The sequence below is a fragment of the Ochotona curzoniae genome, unplaced genomic scaffold (assembly GCF_017591425.1).
Source record: "Ochotona curzoniae isolate NIBS_2020 unplaced genomic scaffold, NIBS_Ocur_1.0 contig_2692, whole genome shotgun sequence".
Classification (NCBI taxonomy): domain Eukaryota; kingdom Metazoa; phylum Chordata; class Mammalia; order Lagomorpha; family Ochotonidae; genus Ochotona; species Ochotona curzoniae.
The window spans coordinates 13816508-13841075 of NW_024465556.1; the positions used below are offsets into that span (position 1 = coordinate 13816508).

Genomic DNA, 24568 nt, shown 5'->3' on the forward strand with positions numbered 1-24568 from the left:
GAGAAATTTGTTTTAAATTATTTTTACAGTGAAGACTGTTTTCAGCTCTTTTTATATTGTACATAGTCTTTTATGTAATCTACTGGCATACGTTTTGTAGACTGTTTAATGACTGGGTATCCTCCAACTTTTGAAATATAAAACCAGTGTTTTATACTGTACACTGTTTCAAAGTCTATTAAAATTGTCATTTGACTTTTTGTTATCTTGCACAATTCATATAGCTTTGAGAACTCTAGTGTTATTAGCCTAGCAATTGCCAGTACTTGTAAAAACTGGAGGTGAGGACTATTGAGGTCTGTGTTTCTACCATTCTTGGCCAGGAGTCGAGCAGGACCAGGTAAAGAGATACTACAAAATGTAGAAATGTGAATTTAAGAACTTGTGCAATTAAAAAGCCCAAGTCAATGGAACATTTGTTCTTGAGTGTTGGGGAATTCTCAAAAGTAAAACTGCAGATGATATCAGTTTTTTGACATTTGTGTATTAAAGTTTCAAGGATCCCACTCAAGAAGCCATGTGCCTCTTCCAATGGTGTGGTGTGCTGAGGTCTCCCCCTCTCCTCTGCAGCAATTCCACATGGGTTTTTGTTTTAGTGCCCTTTCAGCAGTACAGAAATTACCTGTACATTCCCATCCTCAGCTGTTAATTACATTTATGGAATGTTCCTATATTCCATAATATTCATACTTCATAAGGAGGTAAGTAGCCAACAAGACCTGATTGAGTTACAGCCTTGTAGTGAAATTCACTATTCTGAATTCCTTTGGTTAGCATGTACCTCCACTCACTAGTAGTAGTCTACCCAGTGGTGCTTGGTTGTATATGCACTTTAATGTACACCAAACCCTCTCGAAATGATCTAAGATCCAAATAAGCCACCTGGGTGATCTCTTCCTTTTAGAGTGGCTGTCAACATAATTATGTAATACTATAAAGAAATGACAGGAAGCAAGAGCTTATTTTGGCTCAGTGTTGCAGCTTCACAGTCCAAGAGCCCAGCAAGTTCAGTGTGTGATGAGGGTGTCTTAGTGACAGAAACCAGAGGCATGCAGGGCATCCCGTGGATGGGTGAAGAATGCAGATGTGGAGGACTGGTCACGTGACACTCCAGGAAGCAGAGGGGGAGCGTGCTGTGAGCAGCTGCGTACTGCTCTCCCTTATGCTGTTGACTGGCTGTCCCTCCCACACCCATGCCAATTAATAAGACTTAATAGATGGAACTTTTTACACATAGGACACTGAAACTATCATCCAAACCACGCATGTGCACTGTGAAACAGCTACCCATAAATTTCAAAGGGTTTCCCCCCCCTTTTTTCTTGGGTAGGGGGAGGAGACACAGACATGAATTTACCTATTTGACTATGAACATTTGAGTACCCACACGTTACCGGAGCATCACCTCTTGGAATGCAGATTTAACTGGCGTTAAGGCAGGGCTTGTGCACAACTGTGGAGGTCACCCCGACGTGTCTACTGCAGGAAAGGGATGATGGCTGCTGCCTTCCAACTCCGTTCCTGGAAAATTCAGCTTATCTCCAGAAATACTTACCATTTGGTAATTTGGCCCCAAACAAATGACAAAACTAAGGAACTAGGAAAATAGGGCACATCCTTTAGCAGTGAAGGACAAAGCTACCAGCAATTAAGGTTGGCAAAACTTGGGCAGAAGACCAGGAGCCCGAGGCTCTATAAACAGTTGCCCTTGGTTTCAGAGAGCTTACCATTTGGTCGTCTGGAAGACTGCCCTACGCCTATTACACTTCAGTTCAGGACTTCTTGTTAAACTAAAGGCAGTAAATATCTGTGAAGATAGGCCAAAAATTCATTAATAAAACTTTCCCTATGGAGGGAACTAACAGTGGGAAACTGGACCTACTACCAGATCTGGAGAGGCTATTTTTTTCCTTACGTTTAGCCAAATCAATTAACTCTATAATTACCACATATTTTTAATCACAACCAGTTCAACCCTTTGTATTTTAACTTCCTACCGTAATTTTCTTCCTGCTAACACTAGTATATTAGAGTGTGCAGTAAATGAGGGAGGAGAAAGTGTTAGTACCCAAATTAAGCCTCTAAAATTGTGCTAAGATGTTCTGTATGCAAAAAATTGTGTACTTACTACTTTTAAAGCAGTTGCTGCTTCCCAATTGGTTTACATACAAAGGTTTGTAAAAGGCATCCGACACACTTCCTCATGGAATGGAAACAGTTGTAATATCATGTGTGGGAAGAAATCTCATGAGAAAATGTTCAAGGAAAGATGCCTTAGGTCAGAGCACTGAATTTAGTGCTTCTGCCATGAAAGTCTTTTCCTTTGCCAAACCCTTGGCTCTATCTGCACTTCATGAATTTAAAGAAGTTGTTAGTTATGTAGCACCCTGTAGAGGTCTTAGTTCCATTTGTAAATACCACAAATAACACCAACTATTCAGATCAAACCTTGCTGCAGATGTTTTTTTCTGTTGTCTTTGGAGTTTGGAATTAGACTATGGTTCACTAAAGCACACAAACTTGAATGGAAATGGGACTGACTGAGCAATTCAAGTTTTAAGACTCCCTTCTGACAAGTTTTGAATCTCACATGAGAATCACTAGAAATTTAAGTATCAGCGAAATAAACTTTTATTAGTTTTCATGGCATCTTAAAATAAATTTTTAAAATAAATATTTGCATTATAGCAGAAAGTCACATTTTGCATCAACTTGTACAATTTAATGACATTTGATAACTAAGCATCAGCACCATAAAACTGTTAAGATTTCTTAAAATTTGAGGAAATAGTTCTAGAGCACTGAAAATTCTGACCAAATACTAACCTGCAGCAGCAATAAGAGTTTTGGAAGTTAGGCCTTCATGTCTGGTTCTCTGTACAGCCAATAGTTATCGGCAACTGTAGAGTTAGAGTTCTGCCATTGCTGGGTACTGATTCCCTTTCTGATAAACAACTTCCTATTTGTCAGCATCTCAGGGTTCACAAACGAAACAACTGCAAGTTATTTCGTGTAATTCCTGATTTTTGTCCAAACAGATTTTCACAGATTTAAATAACTATTTTTAACCCTAAAAGTTTGCTCAGTTCAGTTACAACCATAGAAAACTGCACTGGTATAAGAACATCTATTTTATTACAAAACTTAACATTATTTACAAAATGAAAAAATAATCAAATGACTATTGCAGGCGGTTAAAGGTTTTACCCAGTGATTGAAGAAAAATTAAGCAACATTTCCATGCACTCACACACCAGATCATTTCTGAAATATGCAAACTCTTAAAATTCATGTTAGTAAAACTTTAATGTATACACAATACTTGCATGTTTATTGGAAGATGGAAAAAATCCCATAGTTCTGTACAGTAAATTTAGTAAGTTCATTTTCCTTTAATCTTTACTGTCATGAATGTTCATAGCATTTTGCAAGTTTAAGTATTATAATAGTACCTCTGTCATCTTGCTGAATTCATCACCACAAGAAAAACACCAGTAGCTTAATGCTTTCGCACAAAACTGAATAGTTATAGTATCCAAGTTATATTAAACTGAAGCCTTCATTGTGATCAATAGCTTGGATCAGTTTAGAGCGCAGAGTTTCTTTTTCTGTATATTTTGGAAGATCCAGAAGATTAAAGCAGGTGTGAGACACTGGGAGATACTCCTCACCACCTCCTGTGGACTGGATGACCAGTTTCAGACTCTTCATACCAAGAATAGGAATACGGTCACTACCTGTCAAAAATACTGCCAAACAAAACAGCAGCAGAGTGAGACAAGTCATACTTAGCACATTCACAACACACCTTTATGGGAACATCTAATTCTAAGGTATAAACTCTTCCATCATTTGTAGTAGGAAGATTTTTGAAATATCTAATTATTTAGAAGTATAATATTAGTGCTGTTTAAGAATGCTGATATCAACACATTTGGGGATTCCTTGGTTTGAGAAGAGCCATTAGAATTAGCCGATAACAAAATACAGTGTTTAATTTTATTTTAAAAGTTTTGACTAAAAACATTGTACTGAAAAAGAGATTGCCAAAAATATTCTTGGAAAAACAAAGGACATGAACAATAAGATAAAACTGAAATCTAAAACAAAGTGAACTGATTTTCTATAGGATTAATGTTCTTAAAAACTGAACACTGGGGCCCGGCGTGGTGGCGCAAGTGGTTAAAGGTCCTCGCCTTGCACGCCCGGGATCCCATATGGGCGCCGGTTCTAATCCCGGCAGCCCCGCTTCCCTTCCAGCTCCCTGCCTGTGGCCTGGGAAAGCAGTCGAGGACGGCCCAAAGCTTTGGGACCCTGCACCCCGTGTGGGAGACCCAGAAGAGGCTCCTGGCTTCGGATTGGCATAGGATCGGCCGTTGCGCTCACTTGGGGAGTGAATCATCGGACGGAAGATCTTCCTCTCTGTCTCTCCTCTCTGTATATCCGCCTTTCCAATAAAAAAATAATAAAAATAAATCTTTAAAAAAAAAAAAAAAAAAAACTGAACACTGAAAACTTACTCAAAGTGAACCAATTTCTGTAAAAATTAATATATTCTAGTATTGTACTTACGCAGAAACTGTTTTTTCTTTTCCAGTGGTAATTCATGAAACACTTCCCAAAAAATTTTTATTGTAGGATGTTCTGCCCAATATTCTCCTTTGTATTCTGTATTCTAAAAACAACAATCTTTTATTAAAAAAAATTTTTAATGCCATAAAATGGAATGGAACAGGACAGTATATAACCCTTTCAAGCTGTCTTGTTTTAATCAGTATTGGGCTTCTGAGATTCACTCATCTTTAATGCTTACAAATTTTCTGAAAGGATATGTCATTCACATAAACCAAATGACACTTAGTGGTTTCCAGTTCTGACTTGCTAGAATTTTTAAAATATTTATAAATGATGGTAAAATACATAAGGTATAAATTAACTATTTCTGTGAAGTTTCACATTCAGCATACTCACATTGTTATGAAATCACCATGACTATTTTTCCAGAACTTACTTCATCTTGTATAATTCATACATCATTCACCTCATTTTCCCCTGAATGTAGATTTTTCTGTGTAAAAATAGTTATCTGGGAGTAGGACTGCTAGATCATACATTGAATAAATATTCAACTTTACAATTACTTATCAGGGACGCGAGAGAGCTACTGGGGATTTTAAACCTTCCCAGTACTATTTGTTAGTCAAACTAATGTTTAAGGCAAAAGTTCTACTGCAGGATGCAAGACTAAAAGATGGAAAAATGGGCAAGAGAATCCTGCAAAGTTTTTGCAAAACTGACTTAACCAGCCCTTTTTATTAATTATTTTACGATTACAAAGGAAGAAAAGCTGTCTAAAGATGTTTCATACTTCCACAAGTTCCCTTTATTAGTGAAAGTACCAATGAAGGAGAAAATGAACATTATTTATACTCTACTAAAAATTGAGCATTGTGACTACTAAGGAAAAATGAAAAAAAACTTTAAGCACTGCAAATGCTTTCCCAAGTTTTCCCAGGGTTAAGTTATGATAGAAGCACCTGTTTTGGCTGGCTTCTAGTCTGCCTGTGTCTACAACACTTCCCTATACTAACGGCACTGAGTTAAAAGATGGCCATCCTGGGCCCGGTGCCGTGGCCTAGAGTCCTCGCCTTGAACATGCTGGGATCCCATATGGGCGCTGGTTCTAATCCCAGCAGCTCCACTTCCCATCCAGCTCCCTGCTTGTGGCCTGGGAAAGCAGTCGAGGACGGCCCAAAGCCTTGGGTTCCTGCACCTGCATGAGAGACCTGGTAGAAGCTCTAGCTGTTGTGGCCAGTTGGGGAGTGAACCATCAGATGAAAGCTCTTCCTCTCTGTCTCTGCTCCTCTCTGTATATCTGCCTTTCCAATCAAAATAAATAAATCTTAAAAAAAAAAAAAAACAAGGATGCCATCTCTAACCCACACCCAGCACAAGAAAAGTAATAAATTGAATACATGAAGAATAGTAAAATGGCAACATTTCCACCAATAAACCACAGTTTTTGTTTCACCTTTTTAAAAGCAATCATGTATTTGCATGTATTTGCTTTTTCATACCTTTTCCAGTTCCTTCCAATCATAATTTGTATTTCCAATAACCATTGCTTGCAGTTCGTTTGGCTGGAAGAGCCGAAGAACTTTTCCTCCACACACCTTATGAAATCCCTCATGAAAAGCATCAAACAGTGAAGCCACTGATTTGTTGAATATGTAATCCACATAAGCATCAACAAATTCCTGTCTAGATGGAAATGAAATAAACAAACAAATGAACAAACCCACAGAGAAAAATCATTTCTGGAGAATATATAAAACATCTTCCTTGCATTACTCCTATGTTTTCTGCAATTTTGTCTACAAAACTGAGAAATATGGATAAGGCTCAAAGGTGGAGTAAGTCACTCAGGAGATACCTAGTCTTGTTTTAAAAATTAAATACTGGTATATACATGGCCCATGCATAGTTATTCTTAGATGACTTCTAATGGCAAAATGTCATTTCCTAGGGTTGGTAGTGTAGCACAGTAATGGTTTGAAAGTCACTTGCAACTCCTGTAAGTACTGGGTAAAGTCCTGGGTCCGTGCTAATGTACCTGGGAAAGTTGCAAAAGAGGATTTCAGTATTGGGGCTCTCTGCCACCCAGGAGGGAGGCATAGATGGAGTTCCCAGCCCTTGGCTTTATTGTTTGGACCAAATTCCTTAAATTATTTCTCATCAAAATGAATCATGAGATACTATCCTTAGAAACTTAATGAATTAATACAATATAATCTCTGAAAACAGAAAAAAATCTAAATTATGTCAAAGTTTCTCAAAATGATTTAAAAACTCCAATTTTTTTCATGTCATGTTAAATAGTTTTATTCTCATCAAAGAAAGATACATGCATAGTTTAAAACACCAACAGCACTAACCCTAGTAGCCAACATTTACTGAGCACACGCAAGTGCTAGGTCCTATTCTAAGTCACTTACAATTACTACCATACCCAGTTTTCAAGTAAAGTAGGCTCATTTGTCATTATTTTACAGAAAAGAAGACTGAAGCGGGGAGATATCAATGTATCAAAGGGTACACAGGTTCTAAGCAGCAGATTCAAAATTACAACCTTTTGGGTGAAAACTCAGATCAACAGTCACTAAACTAAGCTTTGCTGATAGAACTGTAGTGAAACAGCAGAGAAAAAAGCATTTCTGTACCCAAAATTCCTGCTACTCAAAGGCAACTGTGTCTTAGTCGCCACTTCTCTCATATTTATATTCAAGCTTCTAACAATAACAGGTCTAGTTAATTTTTTAAATTTTCAACTGCAAATATTATTTAATGAACTGAATATGAACTCTTACTGGGAGGATTTACCTTTTACCATTTAACTAAATTTGTCAATTAATTACTCCATTTCCAATTCCCAACAATCTATGTATTTATATAACACATATCAGTATTGTTGTTTTTATGATTATAAATATTATTCATTTAAGCTGTAGAGCATCCTATGATTTTTTTTTTTTTACTCTTGTAAGTAACATTGCTTTGCTACTTTATTCTCTAATAGAAATGTCCATTTTCTCTGGATTTACTCAAGTATGTGAGGAGGGAACAGGTGCATTTTTCTCAGAGAGGCCTTCACTTCTCTGGATGGAAGCTAGATCTTCAGCTTTTTCTCAATTTTCTATAAAGCAGAAAGATTCCTTTTTGCTTCTCTCCTATATTGCAGGCCTATTTTAAAAATTTTCTTCAGAAGTTTGTGTTACAGCATAGAAGTAAAAGCCACCATATGCAATGATGGCAGCGTATGGCTTCAATTTGAGTCCTCACCTACATCAGAGACCCAAATGAAGCTCCTGGCTTTGGCCTAGCGCAGTTCCAGCCATTGTGGTTATTTGGGGAGTGAATGGCTGAAGAGCTATGTCTTCCTTTTTCTGAAACTGCTTTCAAATAAAAAATGACTTTTCTCCCCCTCCTCTGTGGCTTTTTTCCATTCTAGCCTCTTGTGTGGTTATGGCACAAAACAGCATCAAGTAACTTCCTGAGAAAAAGAAACACACAGTACATTCTAAACTGTACATCCAAGAACATATTTGCATGTGCCCATATTCTTGACAGGCTACCGAACTTAAAGTCAGAATTTTGATCTTGTAGCTTCTTCACAAATATAGTAATCTGGTTTTGTTTTGTTTTCCCTACATTTTAGTGTCTTTTTTCATTGACAGCTTTGATTTCATGTATCATTCATTCCCTGGCATACACATCTTATTTTTCCTTTTTCACTTATTTTCAAATCAGTATGTTGTTCAGTTCAGGAAAGTTTTCACATCATTTTCTTCAACAAATTGATTGCATTTAATCTCTTCCTATTTTTCTTTCCTTATTTTTCCAGCGGTATTCACCTGGATGTTAGCGAAGAACTTAGAGTAGACCAATTTCAATTTCTTTTGAAGTTTTTGTTCTTCACTGCTACAGTTTACTTGCTTTCCTCTGCAACTGGTCTTTCTTTGAAAGTCTACTATTTTTTTGTGGAAGTCTACTATTTTTTTTTAATTTTTATATTCATATGTAAAAGGCGGTTTTCTCCATAAAATTCCTCTGATTTTCAATGTTAGGAGGAAGGGAGCTAATTTCCCTGTTTTCTGACCATAAAGACTTCACCTAGGTATTTCCAAATCCATAGTTTCTAATTTAGTTCCATTTCCAAAGAAGGTAAATTTCTAACCTCCTGCTAGGAGCAGCTGCTAGGTTATTGGTGTGCTAAGGGAAACTGGTGTCTGCTTCTTAAAAAACTATCTTTCTGTTCCCAGCATCCCCCCAGATGCCATGTACTTTTCAAATGTTTTCCCGAGCCCTCAGCCTTTGTTCGGCAAGATGGACTAGCTGACTTCTAGTCCACACTGCCACTTCCTCTGCTTTGTTAAAACTTAGTTACCAACATTTTTTGACTTCTATAAATTTTTACTACTGTCTAATTTCTTTTGTTCTTTTCTTTCTGCTGGTTTCATTCCTTTATTAATGTTTTGGAAAAAGTTTCAGGAGCGGAAGGCAGACCACTTTCTCACTATAATTTTAACCTGAGTAAAATCTGGAATTGAAACATTTCTAAATAAAGAAGAAAATTCCTATTGAATTCTATTAATTTCACTGATGCTGCTATAATTCACTTACCGATTTTGTTTGTTAACAGCTGTGTCTGCACCATTTAGAACCAGCTCTTTCACTTCTGTTGCACCAAAGTTTTCAACTGTGATCTATTTAAATTTTTAAAAAAAGTCAATGTCAGACTCAAAGCTCATCAGACTATTTTAATAATCTATTATACTCTTCCTTTCTCACATAAAATATAAAACTAATAAATTTATAAGACTCTGCTACCAAATGAATTTGTAAATTCTGTCCAAAGCCACAAGCCCGGAATTTTCATCCTTTTTAGCAATCTGATATCCTATCATGACTAATTATGAATTACCAAATAAATTATTAGTTAAGAGGAAACTGCACAAAGCTTTAGAATACAGTAGTAAAGATTATTAGAAAGGATGCCCTTAGATGAGTAACAATCAAGTATGAAAATGCCTTCAGCTTAGAACTATACACTCTTTCCAAATGCTGTTGCTCTCCACCTTTTCTAATTATACATTAATTTGTTTTTAAAAGACAAGGGTTGTTTTACAACTTTACTTCTCTCACTAATTATTTATTTCTTACAAAAATATTGCCATTCCCTAAATGCATTTTTTTTTAATCTATCCTCTTTTATGAAAATCTGCTACCTGCAAAACGGATGACGGGAGCAGGAGAATAATAAGTCACACAGCACCGTTCTGGAATATATTTTCCAGCAGGGGAAAAACAGGGTATTTTTAAAATGCATACTAAGATAATGTTATAACAGGAGTAGATAAAATGTTTTTAGAGTACAGAGAAGAGAAAATTTAATTTCAACTAGATCAAGTATCAAGTACAAAAGATCTTAAAGAAAAAATGGAAAGCATCTAAAGGCACTGCAAGGTATCACTCTAAAAACCTGGAAGCAGGGCCTAAGAGTGAGCATATTCATCGAAGGACAGATAAGAGTAAATATCAAGTTCGAAACATATAACAAGTGGCTCTAAAAAGAGGGAGGTAAGGTAACAGAGAATACTGCAGATAAGCCAATACTTGGCATGAATGGAAGATAACAATGGAAGTTTGAAAGGATGTCAAAGTTTTAATGTCTGATGTCCATTCTAAAGCTCTTATTCTCCAAGCGATAAAGAACCACTGAAGATTTGAGGACAAAATAGGCACTAAAGAGTGCCTGAATTTATTTTAGCTTTTCCAATACACTAAAAATTTATAAACCTGGTGAAAGATAAACTAAAAATTAACTGCCTAAAACTTTTTCTCTGGGAGGGGTGGGTGTCAAAACAGTAAAATTCAGGGAAACTGATATGTATCTCATCTGAATAGCAATCCAAAGGGAAATTAAACCTTGATAGAAAAAAAAAATCAAGAAAACAAAATCCAAGGAAGATTTATCTTATTAAAAATAAAACAACAAAAACTATTGGGCTGGTGATGTGGTGAGGCATGTGAAGTCCCCTGCGAGTCTGGTGTTCCACATGCCCCAGCTGCTCCGCTCTGCCTGCTGCAGCTCCCTGTTCCCAGACTCGGAAAGCAGCCCAGCACACACATGGGACGTGTGAAGGAAGGTCCTAGCCCCTATTATTTAGCCTGGCCCAGGCCAGGCTGTTGTGGCTGAGTGAGTCACTGGATGCAAGATCTTTTTTTCTATAAATTAGATTTTCAAATAAATAAATCTCATAAAAATTACTGAAATGTTTTCTTTTAAAAATATGCCAAATTTTCTTATAATCTGTCAACTATTGAAGTAATCAAAAATGGGTGAACTCGGGCCCAGCTGCGTGGCCTAACGGCTAAAGTCCTCGCCTTAAACGCTCCGGGATCCGATATGGGCACTGGTTCTAATCCCAGCAGCTCCACTTCCCATCCAGCTCCCTGCTTGTGGCCTGGAAAGCAGTTGAGGACAGCCCAGAGAGCCTTGGGACTCTGCACCCGTGTGAGATACCCGGAAGAAGTTCCTGGCTCCTGGCTTCGGATCAGCGCAGCACCGGCCCTTGTACTCACTTGGGGAGTGAATCATCGGACAGAAGATCTTCCTCTCTGTCTCTCCTCCTCTCTGCATATCTGACTTTATAATAAGAATAAACAAATCTTAAAAAAAAAAAAAAGGATAAACCTTGAGGAAGCACATAATTTTTTTTTTGGCAAATTGTGTTTTGATAGAAAAATATTCTATCTTGTTAGTCTTGACAACAAAACCACCAAGAAGACTTCTGAAGATGAGAGCAACACATTTAAGTAAACATTAAAACAGAAGCTTTTATAATTTGCCCAAGGCCTGAAATCATTATATTCATATTGCTCTTATCTATTTTAATCCTTGCTCTCCTGCTCTTTACTACCTAGTCTATTTCTGCCAGGTCCTGAATTATCAGTAACTTGTCTGTGACCAAATCAATTATTCAAGAACCCTTTCATTAACTTCATAAAGTTCTATATATCTTTTCTAAGATTAACAATTTCATTTTACAAATATTACTGCAATTTATTTGCATTTGTGCCATGGTCTAATATCCAAAAATGAAATGAGTTAAGATGAAACGAACAAAGAGGAAGGTTAGTGTGAAACAGAAAGGAATGTACTCATGGGACCAATCCTTCAAATGCTGAGCTCATTAATCATGTTCTCATGGTAACAATCACTTTTTGACTCTATAAGCATTCCTGAAATCACAGGCTCAAGAATGAAAACTTGAAAAAAATCAGGATTTCTATTTTTTAGTATTTCTTGCATAGCAATAAAACAGCACATAGGCTTTCGTATCATAAAGCAAGTATAAACACTGACACTAACACGTAACAACTATTTTTCAGTTTTCTTCATCTGTAAAATAGGAATGATACTAATTTCATAGGATTGCCTAGGATTACCAGAAATAATGCACATACTGTGACCAGCACATAGTAAATGCTCAATAAATGTTAGCTAAAGGGTCAGGAATTCCATCCACCAAAATTTTAAAAAACCCATAAAGCACAGGTGTTAAATAAAAGAGATGATGGACAATCATGCTAACTGCTGTGTTCTTTCTTACCGTAAAGTTTAGACAAAATGTTTCCTCTATGTCATCTTCTGGATAATCCAGTAACTGCTGCATGCTTCTGTAAAATACAGGCACTTGAGAGTGAACTAGAACTGAATATTTTAGTAATGACTACTTCATAAGTATACTTTTTTATTTACCTCTTGATAAAATCCTTTCATTAATTTATATTTTGTGATTTGTTTCAGAACATTAATTGTACAATGGTAAGCTTACAAATGTAAAACAAAAAACCCCAAAAATTTAGACAAAGGAACAAATCAGCCCATGATCAACTGCTGTTCTGTTTGTACAATTTTACTCCATTTTTTGGAAAAAAAGAAAAAAAATCTACAGGGTTGGCGTTGTGGTGTAGCTCACTGAGCCACCACCTGCAAGGCCAATATGTTATGTGGGCACTGTTCTGACCACCGGCTCTGATTCCACTCCAGCTTCCTGCTAACCCAACTAAGAACACAGTGGAAGATGGTGCAAGCACTTGTGCCCATGCACCCACATGGGAGACCCAGAAGATCCAGGCTCCTGGGTTGAGACTGGTACAGCTTCAGCCTTTGAGGCCATCTGTAGAGTAAACCAGGACAGAAGCTTGCTCTCTGTAACTCTTACTTTAAAAGGAACAAATCTTCTGAAAACATTTTACATGTTCAAACCAGAATGTGATCAGTAGTCTAAATCATTTACCCACTCAGAAAGCTTTCTCTTCTCTCTCCTTTTTTTAGATTTATTTATTTTTATTAAAAAGGCAGATATACAGAGAGGAGGAGAGACAGAGAAGATCTTCCGTCCGATGATTTACTCCCCAAGTGAGTGCAACGGCCGATACTGTGCCAATCTGAAGCCGGGAACCAGGAACTTCTTTCCAGGTCTCCCATGTGGGTGCAGAGTCCCAAAGCTTTGGGCCATCCTTGACTGCTTTCCCAGGCCACAAGCAGGGAGCTGGATGGGAAGTGGAGTTGCCGGGATTAAACCGGTGTCCATATGGGATCCTGGCATGTTCAAGGCGAGACTTTAGCCACTAGGCCACACCACTGGGCCCAAAAGCTTTCTCAAATTGATTATATTTGCAGAGTATCGTTTAGCTAGTAAAATTTTAGCTTTGAAGGCTAATTTCATCTTTCAATAGAAAATTGTGATCTTATTAATAACATGATAGTTCTTCCTTTATTAGAAGAGTTTTTGTATGAAAAATAAACAGGAACAAAATATATTTAATTACAGAAGGAAAGTTTTCTGTACATTCCCCATATTTTTCTTCCCCAAATCTATCACCGATACTTTTGACAACTAACCTCCCAACATCAGGCATTAATTCTTTCAAATCATCCAGGGATGGCTTCTTTTTCAGCAGTTTCTTATATAAAGCCAAAGGAAAATGAAGGTCCACAATAGTAAAATTGTAAATAGCTAATCCACAAATAACACCAATCAAATGGAACAAATCACTGTCCTCAAATGTCTAAAAATAAAAGAAAATACACGTTAAGACTTTTCTTCAAGTTAAAATACTAACTATTGTCTGATGACAGAAACATGTTCACAAGGGAAAAAAATCTGAAAATACAAAACAAAAGCATTTTCACATTATGTAATACATTGGTGGAGTAATTACTGTAACTTTTGATCTCATAGATTGTATGATTCACAGTCAAAATGTGGAAAAGACATGAAAAAATGAATTCAGTAAGTAATAAAGTCATTCAAATAAAACTCAACTTCTGTGTATTCACATCAACTATAAGTTTAGGAAAAAAAAACTTAAATACTGTTCAAGGTTTCATGATTTTCTACCCATTCTTTCAAAAACATTTTCTGATGGACATACATCACAGCATGTTAATCATGTGATAAATGGTTAAACCAAGCATTTTACTGTAGCTAGTTAGTTACCAATACATGAAAACACCTTTTATTTTCTCCTTATTTTAAAAAAATACATGCTCATAGAAAATAAGTGTGTTGATTGGAAGAACACATTTTTGTTTTGGATGTGGGCTCTGTACCTATTTTAGTGCTTCTGAAGAAGATAATACGTATTTCATGCTTGTTGTGAGGAATAAATAGGATAATACACAGATAACAATATATACATAGCAGGCAGTATATATATAAATGTTTTCAGTGTATCCCTGAAACACAGGCTCAATAATTCCTAGATTAGTACAGTTTACAACTATCTGCAATCCAGGAAAATGTCTGTCCACATTATTATAGTACACTACACACACAAGCACACACTTCTGCTCTGAAGTTAAGAACGACAGCATGCTTTTGTATATACCTTGGACTATTAATGACACTGAAATCTGAAACATCTCTTCACATACCTGGCCACTGTTCTTTTGGGGGAAAAGTGTTTTTCTTACATTTTTGCAACTGAATTCCTCACATACTAGAGATGCTACTCTATTTGCATATATATCATAGTCTGATAGTTATATTTTTGGGATTTTTTTTTTAAACTTGGAAAATCTGAGTTAGAGAGAGAGGGAAAGACAGATCTTCCATCTGCTGGTTCACCCCCCAAATGACAATAACAGCCAGAGCTGGGATACAGGAACTTCTTCCAGCAATCCCACACGCATCCAGGTGCCCTGTTCCTGAGGGAGCAGCCAAGGAGGTGCAGAAGGTAGTACGGCAGCTGGGACACAAACTGGTGTTATTTATCTGGGATGCTGGTACTGGCAGGAGAAGGTTTAGCCTGTACACCAGACACTGTTACTTTTTATTTATATAATTCCTGTTATGCATACGTTTCAGTTTTCAATGGCCAAATTAGTGTTTTTCTTCTGTGATACACTGTGTTTGAGTATACAAAGTTATTAAATAGACTGAATCATGCATTAACATCTTTCTTTCTTGAAACCCTTTAAGTAAGTATAAAGGAAGGAAGCTGGTGCTGTGGCATGGTTAGGTGCCAGCACCCTATGTGGCTGCTGTTTTAAGTCCTGGCAGTTCTACTTCCAACCCAGCTCCTGGCTAATGTGTCTGAGAAAGCAGGAGCACATGGCCCAAATACTTGGGATCCTGCATCATTGGAGACCTGGAAGAAGGTCCAGACTTTGGTCTGGTCTGGCTGCTATGGTCTTTTGGAGAGTGAACCAGCAGATGAAGATTAGTCTCTTTCTCTCTCTGTGTAACTCTTTCAAATAAAAACTTTTCAATAGAATTCATTCATTTTGTTCATCTGCAATAGTGGTAAGCATTACTAAACGCTGGCTGTTTCCTAAAAAATAAAAAATCTCTGATCAGAATGTTATTTATTACTCACTGAACAAATCTGTCAGACTAACAAATATACAGAAGTACTTCAGACAGTTGGACATTTTACCTTATCTGAAAACCAGATGAGCCTGGAATCCTCATAATACCTGAACATGCCATACTTGGGGTCCAGCAGCTCTCTCATGATGAGCAGGAAAAATTCCTTACGTACTCCTCCCGCATCAACAGCATCTTCCCCAACAAATATAACCTAGGACAACACGAGGCAGAAGTGGAGGGACGGTGACGTGTACTGTGGCATGCTATTTACTACTAAGTGATAATCAGCAATTTATAAACATTTTAACTTTCAAACACACATTAAACATGTAGTATATAAGTAAAAGTAATAATTACAAAATATCTAATTACCTTGAGTGGCTTTTTGTAGTCTATATTCTTTGTTTTCCTAAGGACTTCCATTGCATCTCCTACAATGTTTTCTCTACGCACCACTAGAATTAGGCAGGGATTCACAGATTCAATCACTGGGAGAAAGAGAGAGGAGACATTCTGTCTGTGGGCCTGGTCAATAGCCATCTAGAAAATAAATTAAAGATTAAAATTTTACAAGCAATGCTACAAAGAAGCTACTGTACTGCATATTATAGATATAGTAATTCCTATAAGAATTCCTATATTACTGATGGCCACAAATCTAATACACCGTAGCCATCATGCAACTGTAATAAAGTGAGTAGCCTTTGATTTTGCTCTATATTAATGGATACCTCATAACATAAAGATAGGTTATCACATAACTACAATAATACTGAAAAATCTCAATACTAATATATTTTCATTTGGAAAGGCAGATCAGATTTATGAAGAGGAGAGATAAAGATCTTCCACTTGTTAGTTCATTCCTCAAGTGGCCACAAATAGCTGGAGCCAGGAATCAGGAGCTTCTTCTGGGTCTCCCACGTGGGTGCAGGAGACTGGAATGAAGCTTTTACAAGGCTTTGGACCATCCTTTATTACTTTCCCAGGCCACAAGCAAGGAGCCGGATAGGAAGTGGGGCAGCTGGGATTAGAACCGGCACCCATAAGGGATCCCCGTACATGCAAGATGAGGACTTTAGCCACTAGGCCACCACTCCAGGCCTCTATGCATAGCTGTTTTTAAAACACATTTCCATCAAGTTTTGCAAGTACTCTTGTACATGCCACAACATGCAAACAGTCTTCTGACTGCACCCCAAGGTGTTTTGCAAAAGACTGACCACAATGACACAAAATGTCCTCAAATACTAACGTCTGCAGGCAAATTTCAAATGCACAGTATTTTTAAAAATATCACAGTAACATTTTTTAAAAAATATCTCAGATTAGCACCATATAATATTTTACCTGCATCTGTAAGACTGCATCTGTTTGTAATAGAGTAGTTTTTGCTTGCGCATCAAATACAAATGGATACGTGCAGATTGTTACAGGGATATCTGCCAACTGGAAATGAAAAATAATCTTATTAGTATAACTTTGGTTTGTGATATATTTATTGTGGGTGGTGTCATTTTTTGTAAAATCAATCATACTCTTGCCTGATTCGATTATGTATAGATCAGGAATTAAAAATAAAACCTATTGCTTGGGCAAATTTCTATTCACTTAACAGGTATTTCTTGATTACTATTAGAGTGCCACAATTATTAGTCTAATAATCTGTTCACTAACATTTTAAAGAAACATCATTATTGTCTGCTAACCTTTAAGTTTAGGAGAGCTGATTTACTAGTACCATTATCAGGCATTAGACATAGTGCAGGCAGCTAGTTATACTAACAGGTAACGCAGGAGAGATTGGCCTCTAAGTATTTTAACAGTGCAATAAAATACAAATGCTCATTTGCCAGTCATACATTCTTGCAGTTGGAGAGCTTCCTATTATCAAGCCAACAAGCAGCTAATTTATACTAAATGTGAATTTGCATTTCTATATATTATCATGCATCATTTACTTTTTGCCCTTGCAGAAGTGATATATGGTATAAATATCCATTTTTCAAGTCTTAACCATGCTCTCCATAAATTCTTCTTTTCATGCTGAACATCCATTTTGTAGTCACTTGTTAAGTATAATTTTCTAACTGCCTTCTTTTCTATATATCTAAGTCCCTGTTAACTTTGGCCACCAAAACCAAAAACAGCAATCTTAACACCGCTCAATTACCTCAACTTAATAAAGCCAATCTTAAATTCTGTATTTGTCTCAATATCTAGCTACTGTTTACAGAAAATCACTTTACTTTTGTGAAACTCGGAAACACATAGGTATTACCGAAGTCCGCTTTGGCTTCACAACCCTTACATTTTCATAATCTTATGTGTCACTTTTGTGAATGATGAAGCAAACAGTACTAGACCCACAACATAAAGACAACTCAAAATGCTTCACTGTTTTTAGTGTTAAGAAAAACACACTAAGCAAAACCAACAGCAAACACTAACATTTGCTATTAAAAAAAAAGTAACTATAATGATTCCATGTGTTAAAAAGGTACTTTAGGTTTCCTGACAACTCAGCCAAGAGCTAGAACTAGCATTTGAGTGAGAAAATGCTCACCAGGCTCCAAGGGTTTATAACTTTCAACCATTTCTGGTGTCAGTTACCAGCTTAAAAAAGGTCACTTTACTTCTCTCCATATGCAAACTTTAAGACTTATAATATAGACATTTAACACATTTTAAAATAAGTTTACAGTTTTATGCTCTGAGGACATGTTACATTTTATACTAGAAGACCTAAGGCGTATATTCTATAAATATTATAATGCAAATATTGATGAAATACATCACTTAGGTATGATGCTAACTAATATGGGTTTCTACTTAAGAAAATTCTAAAATGATTCGAAGGATCATTTGTATGGACTCATTTTTTTTTTTTAAATAAAATGACAATGAAACATACATCTATGCACGTTTTAAAAACCACACTCAGGAGGAACTTTTGGCTCTCCCATCACACAGGAAACAATGATGTACCTTACTTTGAATGTAAGACTTCATTACACCAAACTTACCTCAGTTAATCCATGGTTGACATCCTAAGACAGCAGTGCAGAACGCAACAATGAGGAAAGAGCAATGTTAGTGTTCAAACTTAACTATTTCTATCCAAAGTAGCATTTCAAGCTTGCTACAGAATACTACATTGAGGCAGAAAACACATCTACAATAAAAGTACCCTCCTTTCTATACAGATCTTACATATTAATGCAAGGACTATTAAAATTAGCAAGGTTTTGAACATAACGAAAGTTAGACCCAATAACTTTAAAGCATTGCCTAAATCTAAGTTGGTTCTTGAAGATTTCTATGTCTCAGTTTCTCCAATCAGGAAATGGAAGAAACATTCTTCAGACTTGCTTAATGCTGATAAAAGTATTTAGGAAAGGCTAAAATCTTATATGGAAATAAAATGAAAAACAAGGTGCTTATTGTCACTGCTTGACCCAAATTAAACAGTGAAGAAATCATAAGGCATTCTATGTTAGGAAACACATGGCAACTAGTAAGTAGAAAAAAGGTAATAATGAAGAAAATAACAATGAAAATTACGATGTAAGCTTATCACTTCACTGAACAGAGACGTGACATTTTCTTGCAGAATGCTTCCACACACACGCTTAAAGTATAGCCTTAGGTAAAACACGCAATGGTTACTAAGTCTATGGGTTGTGCCTTGTATAATGAGGAATTAATCTTTTCTAAAGCCAGGTACTGTCCTTGGCTACTGAAAGCTGATTCGCAGGCCTTTGGAATGTCACAGCTGAGAGCAGTATTATTGCTTGCCTGGGATTTTCAATAACTGAACAATCTAACAAAGTGATTTAGAATGAGGACTTGAACCATGTGATATCAATTCTGCCTCAGCAAGAGTTGAGGAAAAACTGTTAGACACACAAGATGTGACTATGCCCAGATGTGGGGATTCCTTGGTGGGCAGTACTCTCTTAAGCACGGTCACATATGTACACCAAGGCTCCACAGGGAAAGGGTGACAGATGAACTCTTTTTGGTACCTTTCCTAAACTCCGCACTACTGCTGTGCTTCCTGATTTGAACCTGCATACTTTATCTACAACAAGTTGTAATCGTCAGTGCAATAATATCTGTGAGGCTTTGAGGCTTTGTAGCAAACAACAAAATCTCAGCAAAGTTTGGGGGAACCCTCAGAAAGTTGCAATTATGGGATCCACAGTAAGAGCAGGGGTTTTATCACAAAGTTCCTGCCACTGTTGCAGGAAATCCAGATTGTGATCCTGGCTTTGAGTCTTCGCCTGGCCTGGTTCCCTCTGTACTTGGGTAGTAAACCATTGGATTGAAATGTGGTCATTCTAACAGCCCAGCATGGTAGCCTAGAGGCTAAAGTCCTCACCTTGCACCCACTGGGATCCCATATGGGTGCCGGTTCTAATCCCAGCAGCCCCACTTCCCATATAACTCCCTGCCTGTGGCCTGGGAAAGCAGGCGAGAATGACCCAAACCCTTAGGAACCTGTACCCACGTGGGAGACCAGGAAGAACTGGCTCCTGGCTTCAGAATGGCTCAGCTCTGGCCAATGCAGCCACTTGGGGAGTGAACTAAAGGATGGAAGATCTCTGTATATCTGATTTTGCAATAGAAATAAATATTAAAAAAACTGCTCTCTTTGCTTCTCAAGAAAAAAATACTTCTCAATGCAGATTGTTCTAACCCTGCAGTTATCTAAACCTTCATACAGCTTTGGATATCATTGGCAGCTTTACAATATTAACAAGTTTTAGAGTTCTCACGAATTCATACTTAATAAAATCAGAAGTAAGCATAAGGAAAACATGACTCTGCAAACCCTCTCCCAGTAAAATTTCTGGTGGTAGTAGTCCCTTTACAAAAATTAGAGAAGTAAGTTATTACTGCACAAATGCTATCATTAGCAGGGATAACAAGAGAGAAGACTGTTTAGCAGAAAAGCCTTTTAGATTAAATACTGCTCCACTGGAAAGCAATTTAAAGGAATACCTGAAATCCTTTTGCAGCGTGTGTATATCTTAAAAACACTAACTTTCTATCTAAGGTAGTTTTATAGTTTACAGAAAACCTGAGAAACAGGATCGGAGATTTCCTAAAGCAAAGACGAACTCTTCCAGGAAAAAGAGAGATGCTGGGAGGAAGGCAGGAAAATGCAGGATTGGAGAAGTGAAGTTATTTGAAGCTGAGAAGGGAGAAAAGGGAGGGAAGTGAAGGGAAGATGTTGAGGCCTGTATGTGGAAGGCCTTGGACACATCTGGGGGTTACTCTCCCCAAAAACAGAATAAAGGGAGAGGAGCCATGAAATCACTATTGGGATCATCAGTCCTGTGCTAGGCTCTGAGATAAAGGGCAAAGACATAATAGCAGGGGTTTGGTGGAGCGTATGCATCCTTAATAGTCATAACTTCCCCCTTACTCCACAAGAGCCCTTTCCTGCACCTGCACCTGCAGGCTTGGTGGGATGCAGGAGCAAGGAGGTAACCAGAGTCAGACAGGTTGTCTTGATTCACTTGGCAAGAGAAGGAAGTTGTTGGCCTCAAGAAAGAGGGGCCAGAGGGAGAGGGGCTAGGCGAGTAGCCAGGGAGGCAACAGGGCAGATGAGAGGGAAAGGAAATGGCCTTGGAGACGGGCAAGAAATAGCAAATGCTCAGTTCCAAAATTCCCTCTGTGCTGTAAATGGGACTTCCCCTTCACCATTTTGTGGGTAGACTCAGTCAAGAATATATCCTATATAAATCCTATTATTCACTCTGCCAACTGCAAAGAGAGAGAGAGAGAGAGAGAGAGAGAGAGAGATGCAAGAAAGCACAAATAAACATCAGCAAGAATGCCAACGCAGCCAAGCTGAATTACTGCAATGCTCCTACAGTTTTCACATCTACCTATTATCTTCCTATGAGTATTTTGCCAGTAAACATATCACATTGCTACTTCGGCAGCTACATAGAACAGAGCAAGTTAATTCCCTCAAACACGTGGTGATTCATACACACAATACAGATGGTACCAAATTAACTAAAATCTAACTTATCAATGTATATATACAAATACATTATGAGACTAAATTCTGACCAGTTTCCCACAGTACCTTTAATAGTAACGATCTGTATCTGAAATGTCTCACATACGTATACTTAGTCCTTGAAAATACGCATTAGAACTAAAACATTTATCTTGAGTCTCATTGTAATTTAAACAGGACAAACCCACTATAGGCCTTTCTATGCTTTTTTCTATGAATTAGTTAACTTGCACTGAATACATACTGATGATAAAGAGCAATTAGAAGTATAGAAAAGAAAAATGCTGCTACTGTCACCACTAAAAGCACAGATGTTAGTAGTTGCCACTAAATTTCTTTTAAGAAAATTTGAGCAGTATTATAGGAGGGAAGAGGAAATGTACAACTGAGAACAGGACCTAAAAAGCAGGAAAAATACAATTGTAGAAAACAAAAGTGGGATTAGAAAGAAAATAAAAGAGGAGAGAGAAAACACATGTTCTTTTGGCAAGAGGTGGCCATACAGGGAGAAAATTATACAAAAGCTGAAAAAATTCAAATGAAAAAATAGTCCATATTTAAGATAAAAGTCCTATAGGGCGAAAATATCCCAGAAGACTATAAGTAACTAGCAGGCATAAGAGAATCAACCAACAACTTTACCAGATGTAAAAAAGAACTGGAGAGTAGAAAAGGATGAGCTGAAAAGTTAGAGGGCTCTGACCAGCATGGAATGTAACAGGCACCAGAGGTGTGGCCAGCATGTCAAATTGCCACCTGCAACACCAACATCCCTTATCAAAGCACTGGTTTGAATCCGTCAACTGTTTACTACTGTGCCTGGTTTAGGAATCAGAAGTATATACTTGACAGAACCTTATAATCCATAAATGGGCGAAAGAGGATAATGAAGAAGAAACACAATATACTATGACATAAACAAAATTCATTTCTTTTTAAAAAATGTATGTTTGCTTTTTTCTATACAAGTGTTTCCTCATGTATAGGGGATCATCTCCATCCTGAAAATACGTATTTAACGCAAGCAATGACACGAAATACATACAGAAAATATTTTATACTTCACACTGATCTTCAAATTTCATTTTCCACAAACTCTGACGTTTCCTTTTATGTATGTACATACACATATACACAACTATATACATACCCACACTCGTATCATTACTAAATTCCATTCATCCTCACAGCAGGTTCTTCAAACCCTTACTTAAAGTATAACATCATGTTCAACCCAGGATCAAGATCACTAGTACTAGTAAGAACCTTATCCTCCCATTCCCAGAGGTAAGTCAGAACAATCTAAAGCACGGGTTCTGGATTCTGACCTCTAGGATATAGTACTAAACCGACTTTACAAATTAAATAAAGCTTCCACTGCCACAACCATCTATTCAGTAACACATTCTGTATAAACAGAAAGAGAAAACAATGTGGTTGAGTATAGCAACAGGAGGTAATTCTCAATACAGCAACCATATTTTTGAGACCTGGGAAAAGGAGAGAGCATGAGAAAAGTCCACAGGTAGGCAGCCCTATTCTGTCTCTTGTGTCTCTCATGGAAACAGTGGCACAGAAACAACTTCCTATGTATTAGGAAGAGTTTGGGTGAAGCATTACCCGATTTATATACTTTCAACACTTTATTTACTTTTATTTTACTTTGAAATGAAAGGAGAGACAAAGACCTTCCATTTGCTGTCCCAAAATGAGGGGACAAGGGTCTAAGCACTTGGGCTACCCTCTGCTGCTTTCCCAGACCCATCAGAAATGAAATAGGTGGGTTTCAAACAAGTGTCCATATGAGATGCTGGCCCTCTAAGTCATAACATCATTCTCCAGGATCATTTTAAATTATGTTAAGAATTTGAAAGATTTAAACTATCCTAAAATAATGATAACTCATTCATAACCCCAGTTTTACCATGAAATCCCAAGGCCTACTATGATTCTGATGATAAAAAACTGGCAGTAAACAAGATCTCTGACACTGTTCAAGAGTTCACACTTCAACGCATGCTGTGCTGCTCAGTAAATGAATTCCAAGTGACATCTCAGGTCTGGGTGTCTACACACCTGGGTGAAAGTCCGTGCATTAACTCCTGCAGACCATGGGAAACAGGGTCATGTCTCAAATAACTGGATTCCTGTCACCCCAGTGGGAGACATGGACTGAGTCACCAGATCTAGGCACTGGCCTCATTCAGCCCTGGGTGTTGTGGGCATTTGGGGAGGAACAACTGGATAAGAACTTGCTCTCTCTGCCTCTAGTATGTCAAGAAATAAAACTTTATTATTTTTTAATAATACAGAAAGGAGGTGAGACAGAAAGGAAGATCTTCTGTTTGATGGTTCACTCTCAAGTGACCGCAATGGCCAGAGCTGAGCCATCTAAAGCCAGGAGCCAGGAACCTCCTCCAAGTCTCCCACATGGTACAGGGTCCCAAGGCCCTTGGGCTGTTCCTCGACTGCTTTCCCAGGCCACAAGCAGGGAGCTGGATGGGAAGTAGAGCTGCCAAGATTATAACTGGTGCCTATATGGGATCCCAGTGCGTTCAAGGCAAAGGCTTTAGCCACTAGGCTGGCTATCACACCGGATCCAAGAAATAAAGCTTTAAAACTCCGAAATGATTACAAATAGAAAAAAATGGCAAGAGACAAAATTATCAGCCATCTCAAAACATGGTAACTACAACCTTACAGCTCATACCAAAATAGACTACAATCATAGTTAACATTTTACAATGCTGAACTTCGTACTACCCTAAGTACCTCATATGGAGTACATCATTCTTCTCAACAATTTTGTAAGGCAGATATTCCTATCTTAATCTGCAGGAAAGGAAATGAAATCCTAGGAGAAATTATTTTCCTAAAAATATAATTTATAAAATGCTTGAGTGGGATTTAATTCAGGCACTCTCAATGTTACACTACTTCTACAACATATAATCCAATTGGTAAGCTGAGATTCCATCAAAACATAATAATCGTTTAGACCAAATTAACAATTTGATTCCTAAATCAGTACCATTATTTATCATAATGTTGTGGTTCTTTTAAAAGTTAAGCAACAGTGCTTTAG

At 37.3% G+C, this 24568-nt stretch overlaps 1 protein-coding gene across 8 annotated transcripts in view; it reads right to left on the reverse strand.

The window, feature by feature from the left end:
- Nucleotides 1-3113: 3113 nt before the first annotated feature.
- HERC4 (HECT and RLD domain containing E3 ubiquitin protein ligase 4) overlaps nucleotides 3114-24568 on the reverse strand; it is a 136028-nt gene continuing 114573 nt past the window's right edge. For 6 of the 8 annotated variants that reach the window (XM_040975835.1, XM_040975837.1, XM_040975834.1 and 3 more), the window contains 10 exons: nucleotides 18470-18493; nucleotides 16794-16892; nucleotides 15816-15983; nucleotides 15511-15654; nucleotides 13472-13638; nucleotides 12174-12240; nucleotides 9181-9263; nucleotides 6078-6261; nucleotides 4573-4675; nucleotides 3114-3749 (listed from right to left, as the gene is read on the reverse strand). In XM_040975835.1, coding sequence (XP_040831769.1) covers nucleotides 3541-3749; nucleotides 4573-4675; nucleotides 6078-6261; nucleotides 9181-9263; nucleotides 12174-12240; nucleotides 13472-13638; nucleotides 15511-15654; nucleotides 15816-15983; nucleotides 16794-16892; nucleotides 18470-18493 — 1248 coding nt within the window. In that variant the 3' untranslated portion in view covers nucleotides 3114-3540. The remainder of the gene's footprint in view (nucleotides 3750-4572; nucleotides 4676-6077; nucleotides 6262-9180; nucleotides 9264-12173; nucleotides 12241-13471; nucleotides 13639-15510; nucleotides 15655-15815; nucleotides 15984-16793; nucleotides 16893-18469; nucleotides 18494-24568) is intronic. The other 2 variants (XM_040975838.1, XM_040975839.1) reach the window with 2 other exon arrangements.